General features: G+C 41.7%; 2 protein-coding genes and 2 non-coding genes across 7 annotated transcripts; 1 reads left to right on the forward strand and 3 right to left on the reverse strand.

Annotated features, from left to right (window-relative positions):
* Positions 1 to 45: 45 nt before the first annotated feature.
* On the reverse strand, positions 46 to 117 carry trnaa-cgc. The gene has a single exon. It is a non-coding gene; the product is annotated as a tRNA-Ala (tRNA).
* Positions 118 to 714: 597 nt separating this feature from the next.
* si:ch211-119e14.1 (retrotransposon-like protein 1) lies at positions 715 to 5,324 on the reverse strand. Its single transcript, XM_037111008.1, has 3 exons — positions 5,188 to 5,324; positions 4,182 to 4,334; positions 715 to 1,946 (listed from the first exon to the last, which is right to left on the reverse strand). The coding sequence occupies exon 3, from the start codon at positions 1,936 to 1,938 to the stop codon at positions 1,345 to 1,347; it is 594 nt and encodes a 197-aa protein (XP_036966903.1). The 5' UTR covers positions 1,939 to 1,946; positions 4,182 to 4,334; positions 5,188 to 5,324; the 3' UTR covers positions 715 to 1,344.
* Positions 5,325 to 7,444: 2,120 nt separating this feature from the next.
* Positions 7,445 to 16,070, reverse strand: coro1b (coronin, actin binding protein, 1B). 4 transcript variants are annotated; one of them, XM_037112076.1, is made up of 12 exons: positions 15,737 to 16,070; positions 15,472 to 15,620; positions 13,690 to 13,895; positions 13,340 to 13,462; positions 12,844 to 12,973; positions 10,935 to 11,116; positions 10,715 to 10,834; positions 10,126 to 10,230; positions 9,868 to 10,013; positions 9,477 to 9,534; positions 9,006 to 9,329; positions 7,445 to 8,922 (listed from the first exon to the last, which is right to left on the reverse strand). In XM_037112076.1, the coding sequence occupies exons 3-12, from the start codon at positions 13,891 to 13,893 to the stop codon at positions 8,800 to 8,802; spliced, it is 1,515 nt and encodes a 504-aa protein (XP_036967971.1). In that variant the 5' UTR covers positions 13,894 to 13,895; positions 15,472 to 15,620; positions 15,737 to 16,070; the 3' UTR covers positions 7,445 to 8,799. The 4 variants fall into 4 exon arrangements, with proteins under 4 accessions (XP_036967971.1, XP_036967972.1, XP_036967970.1 ...); XM_037112077.1 differs by having other exon boundaries at positions 15,472 to 15,631; XM_037112075.1 differs by having other exon boundaries at positions 15,472 to 16,070.
* A 1,211-nt stretch (positions 16,071 to 17,281) lies between these two features.
* trnar-ucu lies at positions 17,282 to 17,369 on the forward strand. The gene is given in 2 exon segments: positions 17,282 to 17,318; positions 17,334 to 17,369. It is a non-coding gene; the product is annotated as a tRNA-Arg (tRNA).
* The last annotated feature ends 335 nt before the right edge of the window (positions 17,370 to 17,704 follow it).

A 17,704-nucleotide genomic window follows, 5' to 3' on the forward strand; every position in this document is an offset into this window, starting at 1 on the left:
TCTTTTTTAACGTCGCGATTTGTTACGACAGGATACAAAAACCTGTGGAGATGCCGGGGATTGAACCCGGGACCTCATACATGCGAAGCATGCGCTCTACCACTGAGCTACATCCCCATTGGCTAGGAGGCGAAAAAAATAGTATTTGTATGCACTAGTGCTGTGTCGCTATAGTCGTTGTTGCACGATTTGAGTAACCTTCTATTTATTTAACTACAGTGTACCACACCTCCACCTTTTAATGAACCGTCCTTTGATAAATTCAGAAGACACCTGAGACAAATATTCACAAGTATGTCAAAGGTAATGGCCCTGCTGTAGTTCATGGCATCATTACATGCTTAAACAGTGAAGATACACCGAGCTTAATAAAATATTCACTTCATCACACCAAGTCATCTCCCATCTGAGAGGCTGGGACTTTTACAGGGGCACTGTGGACCTTTGTGCTGGGAGCCGGCCCTTTGTTTCTGTTGGTGGACCTCATGTCTGAGCTAACATTAGCTGCTGCTGGTGCTCCGTTAGCAGAGCTGAAACAAATCAAATCATAAACTGTTAAGCTGCTGCGGTATTTCAGGTTTAATTCACTCGTATTTAATCAGATTACCAAGAAATGATTAATGATAACTCTGCATTAAGACAAGTTCGAAAGTTAGAAAAGTGGCAGGGTCCGCCACTTACAAACAAAGTAGAACAGTATGAATTGTGTCGTCCTTTACGGTAAACTTGTTTATTCACTCATGAACACAAACTCTTCTGATTATAATTTCTTCACCAAAACTACAAAGTGCACCTGTACAATTGACTTACATTGATTGCTTAATCGTTGAATATGTAATAAAGAATGATACAAACAGTCATATCTGTTTTATAATTTCCATGTGAATTAGAACAAGACATTTCAAACATTTCAAAAATGATATGCCACAGTCCACCATGCACAGCACGCATACAGGCTGACGCACTACCACAAAGTTTGTTTCTTCACTGGCTGACCCAGTTTTATATTAGAAGAGGTACATTCTCATACAAACATTTAAAACCTCTGTAACAAACATTCAAAATGTAATTCAGTATGAAATTGATAACAGCTTTATTGATCAAACGAGTCTTCTATCCTGAGGCCTCAACAGGAAGAGGAGTGACAGGAGCCCTGCAGGACACCAGGGTCACGTCTGAAGGTTACATTCTGCGGTTAAAGAGCTGGGAAATGTTTCATAGGCTGTTACCAGGATTTTCAGACTACTATGGAAAAGCATTTACACTTTCGTATTGGGACATACAGTTTATGGAAAAGACACTTCACAACTAATCTGTGTAACTACTTTTTCTTTCACTCTGCTCTCACAGTGCAGTCACATCACTCTCCTTGCTGACACATCCCCCTTCCTCAGACCAGATCGCACTGCCAGAGAACTGATGTAGATCTATCAACAGTCCAGGTCCACCACTTGCTTCGCCTTTGCCATCCCCATCTTTCTCCTCCTTTTCCTCCCCTTTCTCTGGCTCGTCTGTTAACCTGGTCTGTTCCTCCGCTTCCGCACCCTCCAAACTGGACTTATCATCTGACGTGTCCCCTCCTTCTCCCTGCTCCTGATTACCCTCCTCGCTGTCTTCCTGGTCACCTCCCTCGCTGTCACAGCCCTGGCTATCACCCTCCTCCACCTTTCCCTCCTCATCTTCCATGTCCTGCATTTCCTCTCCGTCCTCATCAGACTCACTGCGAGGCCACAGCTGGACTCCGAGACGTGTCTCCAGAGCTAATGCTGCTCCTCTCACTCGGTCCCTGACCCCTCCTTCCTTATACACTATACGCCGGATGGTGTACTCTCCCTCGGCCTCCTTGTTCAACTTCTTGTAAAAGAAGATGAGCAGTAGGACTAAAAATAGTAGGAAGAAGAAAAGGAACGGCACAGTCCAGCTGGATGATGAGCTCATGGTTATGTCTGAGGGGAAGAGAGATAAGAGTTGAGTTAGCTGAGTTAGCATGGTCACACACTGATATTTATTCATTTCATTTAAAGCTTTTTTGTATTGACTGTTTCTTAAATAAACAGTTTAACATTTTGAGAAATGCTCCAGTTAATTTTCTTGCCACTTATGGTATGCCTGTTTGTACAATAAATATGTGGCTGATGTTGCCTGTTAGCTTAGCTTAACAAACACACAATGGAATCAGGCCACAGATCTAGACATGTTCCTGCACATATACCTTGAAAAACCTCAAATTATCAGCTTTGCACTTCAATTTTTGTATAAATCAAAAGAGCAGAACATTAATGGTGGTTCGCCAATACTCCACCGATGGTGATTCACACAGAGCGAAGCATCGCCGCCTCAGAGACGAACCACCGTGTAATTTACACAGAAAGCCGGAGCTGCGGTTCCTAAAGATGTGTGATGGTACACTTCATGATGGTGACATCTGTGTGATTTCAAGGTGTTTCCCTGGTGTCCTCTTGACAATCTAAACCCGCGACAGTTTATAATCATATTGATGCTGTTATATTGTGCTGTGATTGAGATCCCGACCCACCAAACATCCTTGAAAGTGACAAAGTTCCATTTTTCGTGCTAAATTATATAATTACATAATCGCCATCAGTAAACTGGAAGCTGTCTGACTCACTGGCGGGACAGGGGCTGTTTTGTGGGAGAAAGTTCACTGAAGTCTCGGTCAGGACTGAATGTCACGAAGATTTATTTTAATCACAAACACCTGGTGAGGAAAAGTTTTTTGCTGGTGACAGAAGCTATTTTTCAGGCAGAAATATGACAAAGAGTTATATTTTTATCATATTTTTTTCCTCATCCAAGTAGTCAAAGGGAGTTACAGTCACTACGTTACTGTTGTTTGGTCCTGTAATGTTGCTTTGTGTGATGTTTCTCTTTATTAAGTTGAGTGAAGGACCTGTGCAGTTATCTGACTGACACGCCCTTGATATGCGCAGCCGGCTTATCTGTTCACACTAGTTCGGTTCGCCAATAACGCGGCCCTGATACTAACCCCAGAGGCGTATCAGCGGCAGGAGCGAATTTTCACCCCTTGCCTCCGAGAGATTCACACGGAGATGGAGGCAGGGAATTGGAATAGGATCTCCGCACCCAAACAGCAGTGTGAATGGCGCTACTGAGCTTTTGGGACACAGACACACTAAACCTACATCAAAGAACAAGCGACAACGAAGGCTGAATGCTGCGTCTCGCCCAAATAGCTGCACTTGAACACAGAACAAAGACTACAGCTGTCAGCCAACCAAGTGGCAGGAGAGTCTGAAAGCGTCATTTTCACACCACTCTCTCAAACACAGCCATATGTCTCTTAAAAAAGTGATGTAAAATAAGTGGAAATCACACTAGATCTGTGAAATGAATGGATATCACAGTAAACAGCTCAAGAGGCTTTCCTTTTTTCAGTAATCTTGTGCACTGGTTTGCTGAAATGAACAGCCAGTCAGAGTTATTTATATTACTGGCAGACTCAGATGCTCAGTCAGGGCCCTGACAGGTGCTGGTAGGTGGTCTTAGTTACCTTTGGACAGAGACACACAAGCTTTTTCCCCCTTGTGCCATCTTTGCGCCACACTGAGATAAACTAAGCTAAATTTTAGATTTACCATACACACACACACTCATCTAACTCATAGCATAAAGTGAATAAGTGTGTTGTTCAAAAGAGTAGTCTGGTGGCTGTGGCTCAGGGGTAGAGTCGGTGTCTCATTATCCAAAGTTCGCTGGTCGAAGTGTCCTTGGGCAAGATACTGAACCCCAAACTGCTCCTGATGTGCTGGTCGGCACCTTGCATGGCAGCCACCGCCATCAGTGTATGAATATATGAATAACCGTGAACCGCTTTGGACAAAAGTGTCTGCTAAATGTAAAATGTAGTCATTGGGAATGTTTCTTTTTCTTATTTGTTTTGGTCCATATATGAGTATGGTCTGTAATGTCAGAGAATGCCTTGTGCATGGAGCCTTAAATGATGCAAACGTTAACTTCACATAATTTTTCTACAGTTTGCATGTTTTCCATCATGTACAGATACTTGCTGTATATAGGCTGTTCGAACCAGGTCTCAGTCCAATACTGTTCATCTCCAAGAACACCAACAATCCCCTCAGTGTTATCAAACTGTAAATCCCACGACACTGCGACAGGTAAGATTTAGAAATGTACTTTACCTCCTTAGAAAATCTCCCTGTTGAGTGTGAAAATCCCACTGGCTTGAAGTCGAAGTTACAGGCAGATCTTTGCAGCCAAACTCTTTTGTACTTTTAAAAGAGCTGTGAAGTTTGCACCAGAAGAGGATCCATTGGAGAATTTATTTTCAAGACCTAGAAAAATACAAAATAAGAAAACTAAATGACAGAACATCATGCCAGTCCACTCCAGTGTACCACTTTCTTTCCTGGACAGGTATCCAATCATGACACAGTTCTAATAAGAAAATTACCATCCACACTGCCTGAAATGTCACCACAGGCTCATATATATATATATATATATATATATATATATATATATATATATATATATATATATATATATATATATATATATATATATATATATATATATATATGTATGTATGTATATGCACTGGAGACATAACAGGAAGTCTGTATTGCCTTTATCATGCTTGACTGTAAAATGTCTGCAGTGGAGTGACAGGAAGCCAGAAGACCGCTCGCAGTGGTGCTGGTTTCCTGTTCAAATGATAATCGAGCAGCGTCAATCAGCCAGCCGAGGGAGGGAAGGAAACTTTTGTTTAAGTCATGTTGAATAAGACTAATAAGATCTGACATTAAGAACATGATGTGTAATAAAAAATATAATAAAATGACTTAAGTATGTGCCCTTAAATGTTCTATTTGAAAAAAGAAAAAAAAGAAAAAGTCTCACTCCTAATTCGTCAGAAACTGTAGCTTTGACATGGCTCTCATCATAGTGGCCTCGGTGGTGAATTTGTGGCCGCAATTCTGTAATTGTTCGACTATTTTGCATAAAAGATTCAAATATCTGCACTAACTACTTGTAAACACCATGGAGCTGCAATTAAATACTCAGTGCTAAATCTGAAATATGATGACAAAGTGAGAAATGATAGAAATGTCTGAAGCAAAATCAAGTTAAGAGGATGTATAAATGATGAAAAAGAGTAAGGAAATAAAATGTAAAGTCACTTACTTAAGTTTTGAGCTGAACATTAATCAGGAGTTAAAAGTTTTGGTTCCAGGCGGTGCCACAATGCAAACTGCGGTGTGAAGACGAGGCGTGTGACATTGAGGGTACGTCTGAGAAGTGTGACAGCATGTCAAAATGAGAGAGGGGTTGATGCATGAAGTGTGGTGAAGAAGGCTGAGGTAGGTGGAGGCTGAAGGCGGGGGGTGTGTGAGAACACAGATTCAAGACAACATCAAGCAGGGTGTGGTTTAAAGCAAAGATAAACAAGTGCAATGTATTTATGGAAAGAGGAAGACAAATGTATTTGAATTTTTTTCCCCTCAACTTGTATCACTCTGGGTTTGCAGCACAGGTGCAGTTCAGTGTATCTGTATATCTGGAGAACACAGAACCCTTGGCTGACTAGAACTCTCTACGTTGTGAGAGCACCCATATTTCCTGTGTGACATTTCGACCTTGTGCAGTCATATTCATCAGCAGATCGTCGGTGGCTTCACAAAGGGCAGCCGAGGTGAACATGGTGCCTGAGTTAGTAAAAAGACATACCATCAAAATTTTACTTACAGCGGAAAAGCTTAAAGGCGTCTAAAATTGTTACACCCTCCCCAGGACCAAGAATAAAATCACAACTCGGATTACTCTCACCAAGGCTAAACAATAATACTGTTATTATCGTACACTTCAGTCGAGAGAGGTAAACCAATGAAAAGTCAAAAAATGTCAGGTTCAAAAGACGCAGCCTGCTTCTGGGCCACATCCTGTTCTCACTCTGCTGGCCAGGCAGCCACAACACCCTCCCCCTTCAGACAGCTGTACAAAATCTGTACAGTAAGTTTGCACTGTATAAAGAGGACATGAATTTGACTCACTGCTGTGCAATCACTGAGTGTTTTAATGTGTGGATGGAGTTTGCATGTCATTTCAAATTAAGATACCAGAAATCACTTTCTTTGCTCTTTACATTTCAGTGCTACTGCAAAAAACAAAACAAAAAACCCCTCTGATTCCAATTCATAGGTTTATAAAATGCTTAGCAATGTTTATACAGTAATTAGGCTACTCACAAATATATATATATATATATATATATATATATATATATATATATATATATATATATATATATATATATATATATATATATATATATATATATATATATGTATGTATGTATAAAACATTTTAGAACTCAGAACCCAGAGAGACAGCTGGCCTACACACAACAGTCAGGCTATGGCTTCTACTTGGGTATGGCATCACCATGTGGTCAAACCACATGCAGAACCTCAGAACACAATAATGTGTTAATTAGTAATGTGATGTATTGTTAATGCCAGACAAGCTGTATGGAGCCATTTAAGGTTCGTTAAGTCCCCATCTACTTCAGCTATTTAGGAAAACACTGCAATGAAACTTTTTCCTGTGACTTTAACACTTGACCTGACTTCACACCAGCATGGGCGTGGGTAGATAATGCCTGAGCATGACTTCTTGTTTTTGGGTGAACTTGTACTTTAAGTTGATTTCAGTGCTGATTCTCCTGATGCATTTATACCCTCAGCTGGGCTCCTGCTGCTTGAGGACGCAACTACAGGCTCACAGGACTACCACCAGGCGTAACTACAGCACCACTCTGCACCATCAGACCACAGATTGTTCTGTGTCATGCTGTTCATTTGCTGCAGCCTTTTTGCAAACTCCCAAAGGCTGCTATGGCTTTTTTTTCTCATTTTAAGTGAAGCCCTGCTGCCAGTCATTGACACCGAGCCAGAGTTGGCTCTGCTGGTAGCTTGGTTTGTTTAGAAGATCTACTGAGAATGAGAGTACTCAAGACATTCAAATTAATAATGGAACTAACTTTAGAAGTTGTTTTGCATCATTCTACCCACTCTGATGTCTACAGACAGCTACGTTGTGGTTTCCCATGTGGCGTCATTGACTGGTCATGCTAATTGGCTACTTGTGGATACTGATTACATTTAAAAATACATCTTAATAAAGCATTAAGTGTAATACATTCAGAAACAAATGCCTACATAAGCCAATATACTGTGAGAAAATCCTCAGGGCCCTGCATCCTTTTATGTGTTATATGTGTTATGTGTTTTGTGTGTGCATATGTCTACTCACATTGTGTAGGCAGCAGTCGCTTAGCACACCTAACACACTCAAATCATTTATATTATTCGACACAGAAATAACCACATGTAGCACAATCACAGTATCTCGGAGTAAAAAAACCAAAACAGAAAAAGGCAAGTCCATTAATACAAAGGAGGAATGAATGTTTATTGGGATTTCACAATGTAGTCTCATTTCACCTGCTACTGGATTTAAAGTTAGTGTTAAGAGGTAAGTATATAAAGAAAGAATGATGTAAGTTATAAGTAAGGATAAGCTTGATGTGGAATGTACCATTGCTACACAAGGTTAACAGAAATGCTTCTAAATGTAACAGCAAAGAAACCCCCCCCCCCCAAAAAACCCTTAGAATAATAAAAAAAAATAAATTGAAATAATCTTTTCATCATCAATACAAATTCAACTGCAAACAGCAGAAAATCCTTAACATTTCATCTTAACTTAATTTTTACTAACTTGCCAATCTGTGTTTTAATGACACTGCATTTAGGGAACAATAGTTTGTACTGTATAAAGCACAAGTCAAAAGCAGAAGTGATGACTAACATTTGTCTTCTGCAGAGATTATGACTCTTTAGAGGGCACCAGCATTTCCACACGTCAGAAGAATGAAAAAGGAAAGTGTTTTCCGTATTATTTTTTTTTTTTCCAAATATCTTGCCTCATGATGTTACAGAAAACTTCAAAGCAACTATCCTCTTCTGAAAACATGAGGTAAAAAAATCACCAAGCGCTACCTTTCCATTGACTTCAATGACTACACAGAATTACGATACACATAAATATTCAACTACACTCTCATCAACTATTATTCACATAATTCTCCCTGTTGAGGTCATGATGTCTGTGAACCTTACACGCGGCGTCAAGATGAAGTAGTAAAACAAAGTACAAGTCACATGATAAGTTAACAACTGGGGGCCTGGTACGACATCACAGTTTTAGCAGCTTTACCTACCTGATTAAATAGCCCTAATGGTTACATTTGTGAGTGCCTCATAGAAAAAAATGATATTGGAGGTGCTTAATCACTTTGCTATAGTACGTCGACCTTCATTAGTGTTTATATAACGCTTTTTTCCCCCGCTACTTTATTCATTAATTTGAGGCAATGGTGCCACTAGAAGTCCTTCAAAATGACCGGAGGATTTTGTAAAGCTCAAAGCTGCACTCTATGCATCACGAAATAGCTGCTACGATAGTCCAACTTATGAAAAACAACACTCACGGTCAGGTGTCACTCTACGCAGATGACACCTCGTTCTCAGCCACAGTCTGGAAAACAATCACAGAAACAAACTGCGGTCTCGTTTCCAACAGAGTAGTCGGTTGTAAGCCACTGTGATTCAAAGTTCATCGCTACCCCTCACTACATTCCCACTCACACAGCTTAAGGTACTGTTGATTCTAGTAAGGCTATGGTCTATGAATTTAGTAAGAATGCCCTCTGAATGTAGTGGTTCTCTGTGGCGCTCATACATCCCCATCCTCAATCCGAGCCAGCTGCCTCTCCAGCAACTCGATCCTCTGGCTTTGAGCGAGGACGACAGCACGCAAGGCCTTCATTTCAGCTAACAACTCGTTCAGAAGATCCTCCTGGAAGAAGAAGAAAAGAGTCAGAAAATGACCTCAAGCATGAAAAATGTGAGGTAAGCAAGGTCATCATCGTGTGTGCTCACCTCTCTCTTTGGCCTCTCAGAATTTCCATCCGTGTCCTTTGTGGCTACTCGTGGCGGTGGCACCTCCTCATCCGTCTCTTTGGCGACAGAGGTAGTTGTGGATGCAGGAGCTGAAGTTGGGGCGGCCCCGGCCCCAGAATCCTGTGAGACGAGCTGGGGTTTGCTTCTGATGGTGTCTCTGTGCTTGGAAGGAGGAGCACTGTACCCACCGCTCAGAGAGACTAACAGGGGCGGTGCATCCTGCCCAGCAATCCACTCGTCAGCCAGGAGAGCCGGCTCCAAGCCAGCAGTGTCTGGGTAAAGGTCTCCTTGAAACAGGTCTGACTGGGGAGGCGAGATGGAGACATTTTATTACAGAGATCTGGACAGACTTTCTGTATACACAGAAGGTTTCCATTTTGAAATTAAAGGTAATGTAAATTGGTTGTTTTTAAAATGACTTTCTCTTTTTAAAGGCTTTGTATGTCTTACCTTTCGTGGTACAGTCATAGAAATGGGTTCCACTTTCCTCTCATGGAGTTTGTAGAATCTACAGAAGACCACCAAATTAGTAATTTCCTGAAAGATGGTGCAACAATCTACATTTCTCTTTACATAGAAAATTAAAAATCACCAAAATACTAAAAGATTTTAGATTGATGCTAACTGTGGCTATCTGTCAGCCCCCAAGCCCAATGAATTCTCTAGAGAGTATGAAATCAAATATATACATTTATTTTCAGTAACTTCCTTTAATAGGTGACCATTTTAGTTTTTATCTTAAGTTACTTAAACAGGAGTACATAATCCATTTGTTTGGGTTGGCTCCAGAGAATGTAATCTCTTATGACATTTTAAAGACTATTAAGTCAAGCACATTTACCTGGCAATTTCACACTTGTTGACATCCACACCTCTTTTACTAAGAAAGCCCGCCCCCCTCTGAGGCTCCTTGCTGCTGTATAAGCTGAGGAAGTGGACATATGGCGACTCGTCTGTCACTTCAAAATACCGGATGGTGCAGTCCCCCTGGAAGCCAGAGGAAAATTTCATTGAGACGACTAAAATAAATGAATGGGAAATCACCCTCATGTTACCAGGCGGGTAAATCTGTGTTTTTTATACAATTCTGAGGTCGAACCTTTCCACACAGGTAGACCATGTTTGTGTCTGGGTCGTAAAAGGGTAGAAGAACCCCGTTACTGGTATCCATCTCCTGTACTGCCATAGGTTCAGAGAGATCTTTCTGTAAAAAAAAAAAAGAGAACAAAAAATATTGTACATAGAAAAATTGCAAGAAAACTCCAAGGCACTAACTATTAAAATCCCTCCTTGGTTGCAGCATGGTCAGTGCACTTACGGAACTAAATGTATAGACCTTGTCGTGAAAAAATGTCTTTGTGTTACTGTTCCTGCACTTCAGCTCAACATAGAAATGCTGTCCGGGGAAACACAATGAGAGTCTTTGTACTAAAGAGACTGTAACTTTGGAAAATGTCCACTTGATATGACTAACTCAGACTGCTGAAGCCTCATGTGAACTTGGATAAGCTAGAAATAAACTCGTATCATTAACCTTATTTGTATGTGTTCTTCTTAACGTTGGTGAAAATACAATAAGAAGAGATCTTTTCGATGGTCTCTGCTATTCACTACATTGACAGTGAGCATGAATTTGTGCAGTGCAGAATCGTTGAGTATGAAAAGAATTCGTAGCGACAATATATTACCGTATCCCACAATGCAAGCTGTCTCTCACTCATACGGCTGAAGCCTGTGGTCAGGATCTTCCCATCTGAGAGGAACACAGCTCTCATGGGCCTGGTGCCATCATGGACCTTCTCTTTGACCTAAGAAAACAATTACAGACTGAGGATCATCTATGTGGAAGCTACATAAAGTGCTGCAAAACCTCTTCTGTGTGTGTGTATATAATTGTAGAGAGATTACCTTGAGGACAGTACCCCGCCGTGGGTCGATGACACGCAGAGCCTTGTCCTTGCAGACTGTACAGATAGCGCTGCCATCTTTGTTCCAGCTGACACTGTAGATAAGGTCTGGGTGGGCATCAGCCAGCTGGTACACCAGCTCCCCTGTGCCCAGGTTCCACACACAAATCACATTATCACAGCCTAGAGAGGAAGACACAACATCCAGTTCAATTCAATTAAAATCCCTCTCAGCTCAGGACACAGGTGATTCAATTCTTCAAGGGCATAAATGCTAAATGTTCTTTTGAGTATATACACTGAGAGCAGTCCGACGAGTACAGTGGAGGGAGGCCATTAAGCACTTTGTATACCAAGAGGAGGTCATTCAGCTGCGATACAAGACATACATTAGCACAGTTCAGAAAACAACAGGAAGCCAGAAGAGGTTTCTGAGGAGCGTAGGTGAGTGACTTATGAGTCTGCAACTTGACTTGAAAGAAGAAATCTTTTCTCAGATCTGCTGAACAAAGACAGCCTGATGTTTGACAGGTGTGTGCTTGTGTGCAAATACAGTTTTACTGGCTGACAGCATCTGCAGGGGATTGACTAGAGCGATGCCGTCCTAAATATAATCTGCCAAGGTGCGAACCATTTGGGTTGTTTCACCTGAGGAGTTTCTGCACTTTATGTCACTGCTGTAAAAGGGGCAGAGCTTATTTAGAAGAAAAAAAAGTGATGTCATGTAGTTCACAATTAAGCGGCATTTCAATTTAACTTTGACACTTGGCTTATTTGAAAATGTTGCTGGCACCGTCAATCAAATCTGACCACAACACACAAACCCATTTTTCCATCTAATTAGCTCTGGTTCTGGGGCAGGTCCAACTGGTTTCCGCTGATGAGACTGAAATTATACTGCGAACAGGAGCCGCTCCCAAATGCAATCGAGGGAAGAATAACATGCCAATGGTTGACCTACTCTAGTTTGTTCTGTGATTGTCTGGAGGCATTTATTCATCAAGTCACATAACATAGACAGGTTTCTCCATGCATTTCCATAGACTTCAATACAACTGTCATCAAAGTAAGATTCTGTGACTTCTTTTTTACATCCCTTGTTGTAATCAATGATGCTTCATCAAAATGCACAGCGACTTATAGAATATGATGGGCTTGCTTCTGTTCCAAGTTCAGGCCCAGAAAACCTTCCACTTTTTGTTTCCAGCTGAGACCAATTTTTAGGAAATTGCAGCTTGGCTCCTGATAGATTAGATGGGCTTTAACGTGGTTTTCTCCTGTACATTATAATAGAAGAATAAAGGATAGTGTTATTCTCTTTATTGTTTAACTCTTGCCTGTGTTTGGGACACGCGTGCCAACATAAGTGTAATTATGTCTCATGTTAATCACGTCCTCCCTTAAACTGGCATTGCATTGTATGAACTGCTGAGGGAGGAAATCCAATTCCTTGCGTGTATAATGCAGTAGTATTTGAACTGGCTGTCACTGAACACCATCACAGTAAGATAAGAGCTGCTCTTCAACTCTCACCATTTACAAACGGATGGGTACCTGTCACTTTTCGCTGGATGATATGGACAGTGCCAAGTCGTGTTGGCAGCCATGTTTGCCGTAGTTACTGACCGCATTTGTTAAGAAAGGGAACATGGGTACAGAAAACTCATTTATCATGGTCTGCCAGCACACGCCCTTCTGTTTGTCTTTATGTAAATGCATGTAAAACAGCACTTGAGCCACGTTTGCCTTGTTGAAAGCTGGTACAGTTTAATTCCTAGAGGATGTTCTCCACAGTTCACATATAAAAGAGAAGTCTAATCAAGTGATCTTTCAGATCTGAAAGGGTTCAACTGTTCAGTTTATATCATTATATCATCATATCATTGGGCAGCAGTGATAAATGACGTCACCTGCAGTCAGGAGGATGTTCAAGGCACTTGGGTGCCAAGCCAGGATTCCCACTCTTTTACTGTGTCCCTCCAGGGTCACAATGGCGTCAGTCATTGGACTCGTCAGGCCCCCGTCTGGGATCTGCCACACCTTCAATCAACAAGACACAACAGCACATTAATTTTTAAATGCCATTATAGTAGTGTATGTTGGATCCATTCAGCTGCATTAGCGCCACTTTATCTTTATCTATCTGGTGCACTTTAATGCCTAGAGAGTGTATCTTCCCAGAAAACACCCCTCAGGAAGAGTAAGTGTTGAAAACATTGAGTCCTAAAAGCATTTCAGTTCAATTTTAGTAATACACCACATTTACATTAGCGGACACTACTTGAACCAAAGACAAAAGATGTGTTAAGGACCTAGTTTTCACAGCTGTGGTCAGGATGACCTGCATATATGAAGCTACAAACCACCAGCACACATGCTTGACAAGCCTCGAAAGTGTTCCTCTACCTTCACTGTACAGTCCTCTGAGGCACTTGCAATCACGTTGTCGTCATGAGGAGACCACTGGATGTCCAGCACCGGCGCTGCATGGCCACACACCGTGGGACAGGACTGATCGATCCTGCCACTCTGTGAGAGGAGAGTACAAATCATGACCCTGTGACGGAGAAACTTTAACACAACTTTAACACATTACAGGAGCGTAACCTTTGTCCACTAGCTGGTAAAGTGCTGCATATGCATTAGCCAGACATGCAGCGATGCATCAAAACGCTGCTGACATATCGCTTTTAGTAGCAGAGAGGAAGGCTTTTAAACACATTGATCTACTGTATGTGATGTAGAAGGGGTTGAACCTTGCCAATCGGAACGACGAGGAAAGCTCCTCCCCCACCGGCCTCGATGATGACGGCGATGAATTTGGGGTTGACCGCACAGAGGGAAGTGTCCCACGTCACGCGGGACACTCTGACATCGTCGATGCAGTGCTCGGTTTTCCACGCCTGGGCGAAGACGTGGCGGAACTTGCTCTGCCTGACCACTCCTCGCCGGAAAGACATGTCTGTGGAGGAAAAACAAAAACCAGGTCACGTTAATCATACAGCGAGTTTAGCTGAAAAAAAGAGGAAGCAAAACAGGGTGTAGTTTTAGATTCTATTTAGATCAACAGATAATTAAATAGCAACAACTTTGATACTTATTGCCGAAGTCAGCTCCTCAAAGTATATTGTTGATACATTTTGATTTTCTCAGTTTGAAATTATCATAAATTAAATATTTTGGCGAATATTCCCTTTAAAAATGCAATTATATGAAATCACCTCGATCTCTTGCAAGTTCTGACATTTCTGGGGAATGAATTCAATCTCTACTTGCAGTTACTTAAAGTAACTGATAACTATGCTTGCTACCTGCCATTGGTTAGTTAGCTCAGTTAGCCCTGCAGCGAGCAGTCTGGACTGGGAGCTTGGAGGGCTGGGGAACTGTTGGTGTTTACAATGCTAGCCCAGAAGCTTTGGACAGGGACGGGCTGTGGCTCGCTGGTTACCATGCCAACACGATACACAGACAACAATATGTCAAAACTGCTATTTTTTTTTATAGCTGTTGTTTTCTTATGATTACAACTACAACTCATATTGCATATTGCATATTGCCACCTTAAAAAGGAATAGTTTGAGAGGAACTAATTCTCAGAAATATGACACTACAGCTATGAGACTGTTAGCTTACACTGTGAGCAGGGGTATTGAGGGGATGTTTCAAGGGGAACCATGAATTAATTAAACATTAAGCATTTCCTGCTCTTCATATTACACATATATGTTTAAAAACATAAGGTATGATTTAAAATGCTGTTTTTCTTTTTTCTTTAGCAATTTCCATTCCTAACCAACTGAACTAATGGACTCTGTGGTCTGGTCCAGCTCATTAACATTGCAAATTCAATTATTTTACAGCCTATTAAGGGGATCCCCCAACATGTTTAGGCTGTCAGCCTGAGAGAAAAGGTTCTGTCAGAACAGCAGGCAAATTCCTTCCTAGTGGGAGCCTGTCCTGAAAAGTACAGTCAGGCTTCAGTGGACAAAAGGGCATGATCCGCCTGGAACCACAACACGCTGTGGGTGTGAGGGGAAGGGGGTTGGGCAGCCAGAGCTGCTGAGGCAGGAGAGCCAGTAACTCTATACACCCTCTACCTAATGCTGCACACTTGTCAAAGCACAGTGCATTCTTCCAGGTCTGCAGCCTGAAGTCTGCACTGTGTTCCTTCTTCCTCCAGGAGCTTGTGAGGCTCAAGCAGCTCCACATCGACCCTCAGCCACCAGCACAACACCACAACACCTCCATCGGCATTTATATATGTGTCACTACACAGCGGCCGCCCATTGTGTGGTGGTGCGTTTAATGACCATAAATACTGCTACAAAATGTCCACACTGGATTATTTGGAAAAAAAGATTTAAATAAATAAATAAATACAATAAAAAAAAATTAAGGGCTCTATTGTTGTCTGCACCCAATACTAGGCTGACTACAGGCATGAGCAACAAAGGACATGTATGACTGCGTAGCTCGTCTCACAATCAGACAGCTCGGAGAAAAAGACAAGGTTATTAGGTTCGAGTCCAGCAGCGTACCTGACTTCTGAGGGACGTCTCCTAATTGGAAACGGGATCACCAAAGACTCGGGCGTGACAGGAGGAGGCCAATAAAATAATCCGCCTCCGGCACAAGTAACTTAATCCTCTCCTGTGTCCAGGCAGCCGCTTGCGTCGATTGCGCAGACCTATAACAAAACTACGTCCATTAGAAATAAAACCCGTATTATAAGCAGATCGCCCGCAGATCTCGTGATGGATCCTCAGGAATAATCACGCATGTCTGGTGTAGTAAAAGCCTGACCCGACGGAGCACGCGACGTGCTGGTGTAGTGCTACGTAGAACGACGCTGAGTGGAGCCCGGCTGATGGTGGTGATGGTGTGGGAAGAGATGCAGATGGTCTTCGCCCCGTCTCCGTCACAAACGAACCATTTGGAGCGATGGATTGAGCCGAATCCCAGACACTTCCGCTGATGGCAGGATGTATCAAAGACACGCGCGGGAGTCAAGAGGGTAATCATCCGCCACACCGGATGTGCGCGCGCCGGCCGAAAACTGCCCTTAAATCGGTGTCGGCTGGTTTAATAAACGAACCAGTTATTAATTTACCCGTCATGTATGTGTCGCTGTGTGTAGTCAGCACGCTTGCGCATGCGTGGAGCTGAGGCACGCGTTTCAGTTCGTACACAGGCTCGTGACAAGAGAAGAAAAACAGGATCGACTCGCGCTTCAACATTTCTTCATATACAACATACTTCACATACAACATACTTCACATACAACATTCTTCATATACAACATACAACATACTTCACATACAACATTCTTCATATACAACATACTTCACATACAACATTCTTCATATACAACATACAACATACTTCATATACAACATACAACATACTTCACATACAACATTCTTCATATACAACATACAACATACTTCACATGCCAAATACAACATACTTCACATACAAAATACAACATACTTAACATACAAAATACAACATACTTCACATACAACATTCTTCATATACAACATACAACATACTTCACATACAACATGCAGACCTGTTCAGTAAAAACCTCATTCCGGCCCTCCTGTCGCTTAAATGGCGTTCCGATGAGCCCATTCACTTGTTATCGCTGTTTCCAGCACAATGATACATTATTTCATCAATAAAAGTAAATTAATAAAAAGTTTACACTGACACTGTTCAAGTAAAGAGGATCAAACTAACAACCGGAGATTAAAACAGTGCGTTGGTTTCTTTCTCCCCCCTGTACTTTTGTGAATGTCATGTTTATTTTTGTGAAAAAGTAATAACCAAATGAATAAAATTGTTTTTACACATTTACAATTCAAGATTTACAGGTTAGAGATATGGATCACAAAAGTCCTAATCATAATGTAGTTGATAGGCCTGCTTTAGAGGACAGATGATGGTGTAAGAATAAGAAAAATACATTCGTTGAAAGACGGAAGTTGCAATAATAAACATACAGCATAAAAATAGACTTGAGTCTGGCAGTCAAGTGTCTGACAGATTGTTAGCTCTAATGTACACTCTATCTTTGAAAGCCTACAGTTGTTTCGAGAACAAAGGTAAACTGTCCTAGGGTTTTATTTGGTGGACTATTAATTGTCGCTGCTGAGATAAACGTGTTCTGTGTGGGCCTTCAGCGCCACCCAGTGTTTGATTTGGACCAGGAGTAGTTTATTGTTTGTTCTCATTAAAGTTGCATTGTGAGTTTCGCGACTTGTGGACGAATAGCAGCATAGCATCGGTGCTAACAGGACGGAGTACAGCGTATAATTAGCCTGATGCGCAACGTATGCAACAGGTGGCTCCGTGGCGCAATGGATAGCGCATTGGACTTCTAGGCAAAGGCGAAGTGATTCAAAGGTTGTGGGTTCGAGTCCCACCGGAGTCGCATTTTTGCCAGCATGCAAAGCTACCGCATCAATTGTTTACCATTAAGTAGTGTCAGCTGACACGGGTTCATTGTTAGTAGAGATGCGCCCGATTGGAAAAAAAAGTAATGCACACTAATAAATAATTACAAATTCGACATTACTGTCTGTAATGGTTGGTTAAATAAAGCCATCTGCAAACCACGACAACATTACAGCGTGCTAACAACAACGGTAAATGTTATCTGCAGTGAACTAAAGTTGCATTTACAAAAGCGTGTCTTAGTAAAGGGTCGCTAGTTTGTGTTAAAGAATACAGGGGACGTGTTAAGATAGTTCAATTGTAGTGATTCAA

Source organism: Acanthopagrus latus, chromosome 10, assembly GCF_904848185.1.
Source record: "Acanthopagrus latus isolate v.2019 chromosome 10, fAcaLat1.1, whole genome shotgun sequence".
Lineage (NCBI taxonomy): Eukaryota > Metazoa > Chordata > Actinopteri > Spariformes > Sparidae > Acanthopagrus > Acanthopagrus latus.

What these genes read in the sequence shown, in the direction of transcription:
- si:ch211-119e14.1 (XM_037111008.1), bottom strand. Translation starts at nt 1,938, where the DNA reads ATGAGCTCATCATCCAGCTGGACTGTGCCGTTCCTTTTCTTCTTCCTA.
- coro1b (XM_037112074.1), bottom strand. Translation starts at nt 14,179, where the DNA reads ATGTCAGAACTTGCAAGAGATCGAG. An exon ending in GGCGGGGTACTGTCCTCAAG is followed by an intron (nt 10,835 to 10,934) that starts GTAATCTCTCTA and finishes TTGTTTTCTTAG; the next exon opens with GTCAAAGAGAAGGTCCATGA. An exon ending in CTGAGAGGCCAAAGAGAGAG is followed by an intron (nt 8,923 to 9,005) that starts GTGAGCACACAC and finishes TTCTTCTTCCAG; the next exon opens with GAGGATCTTCTGAACGAGTT.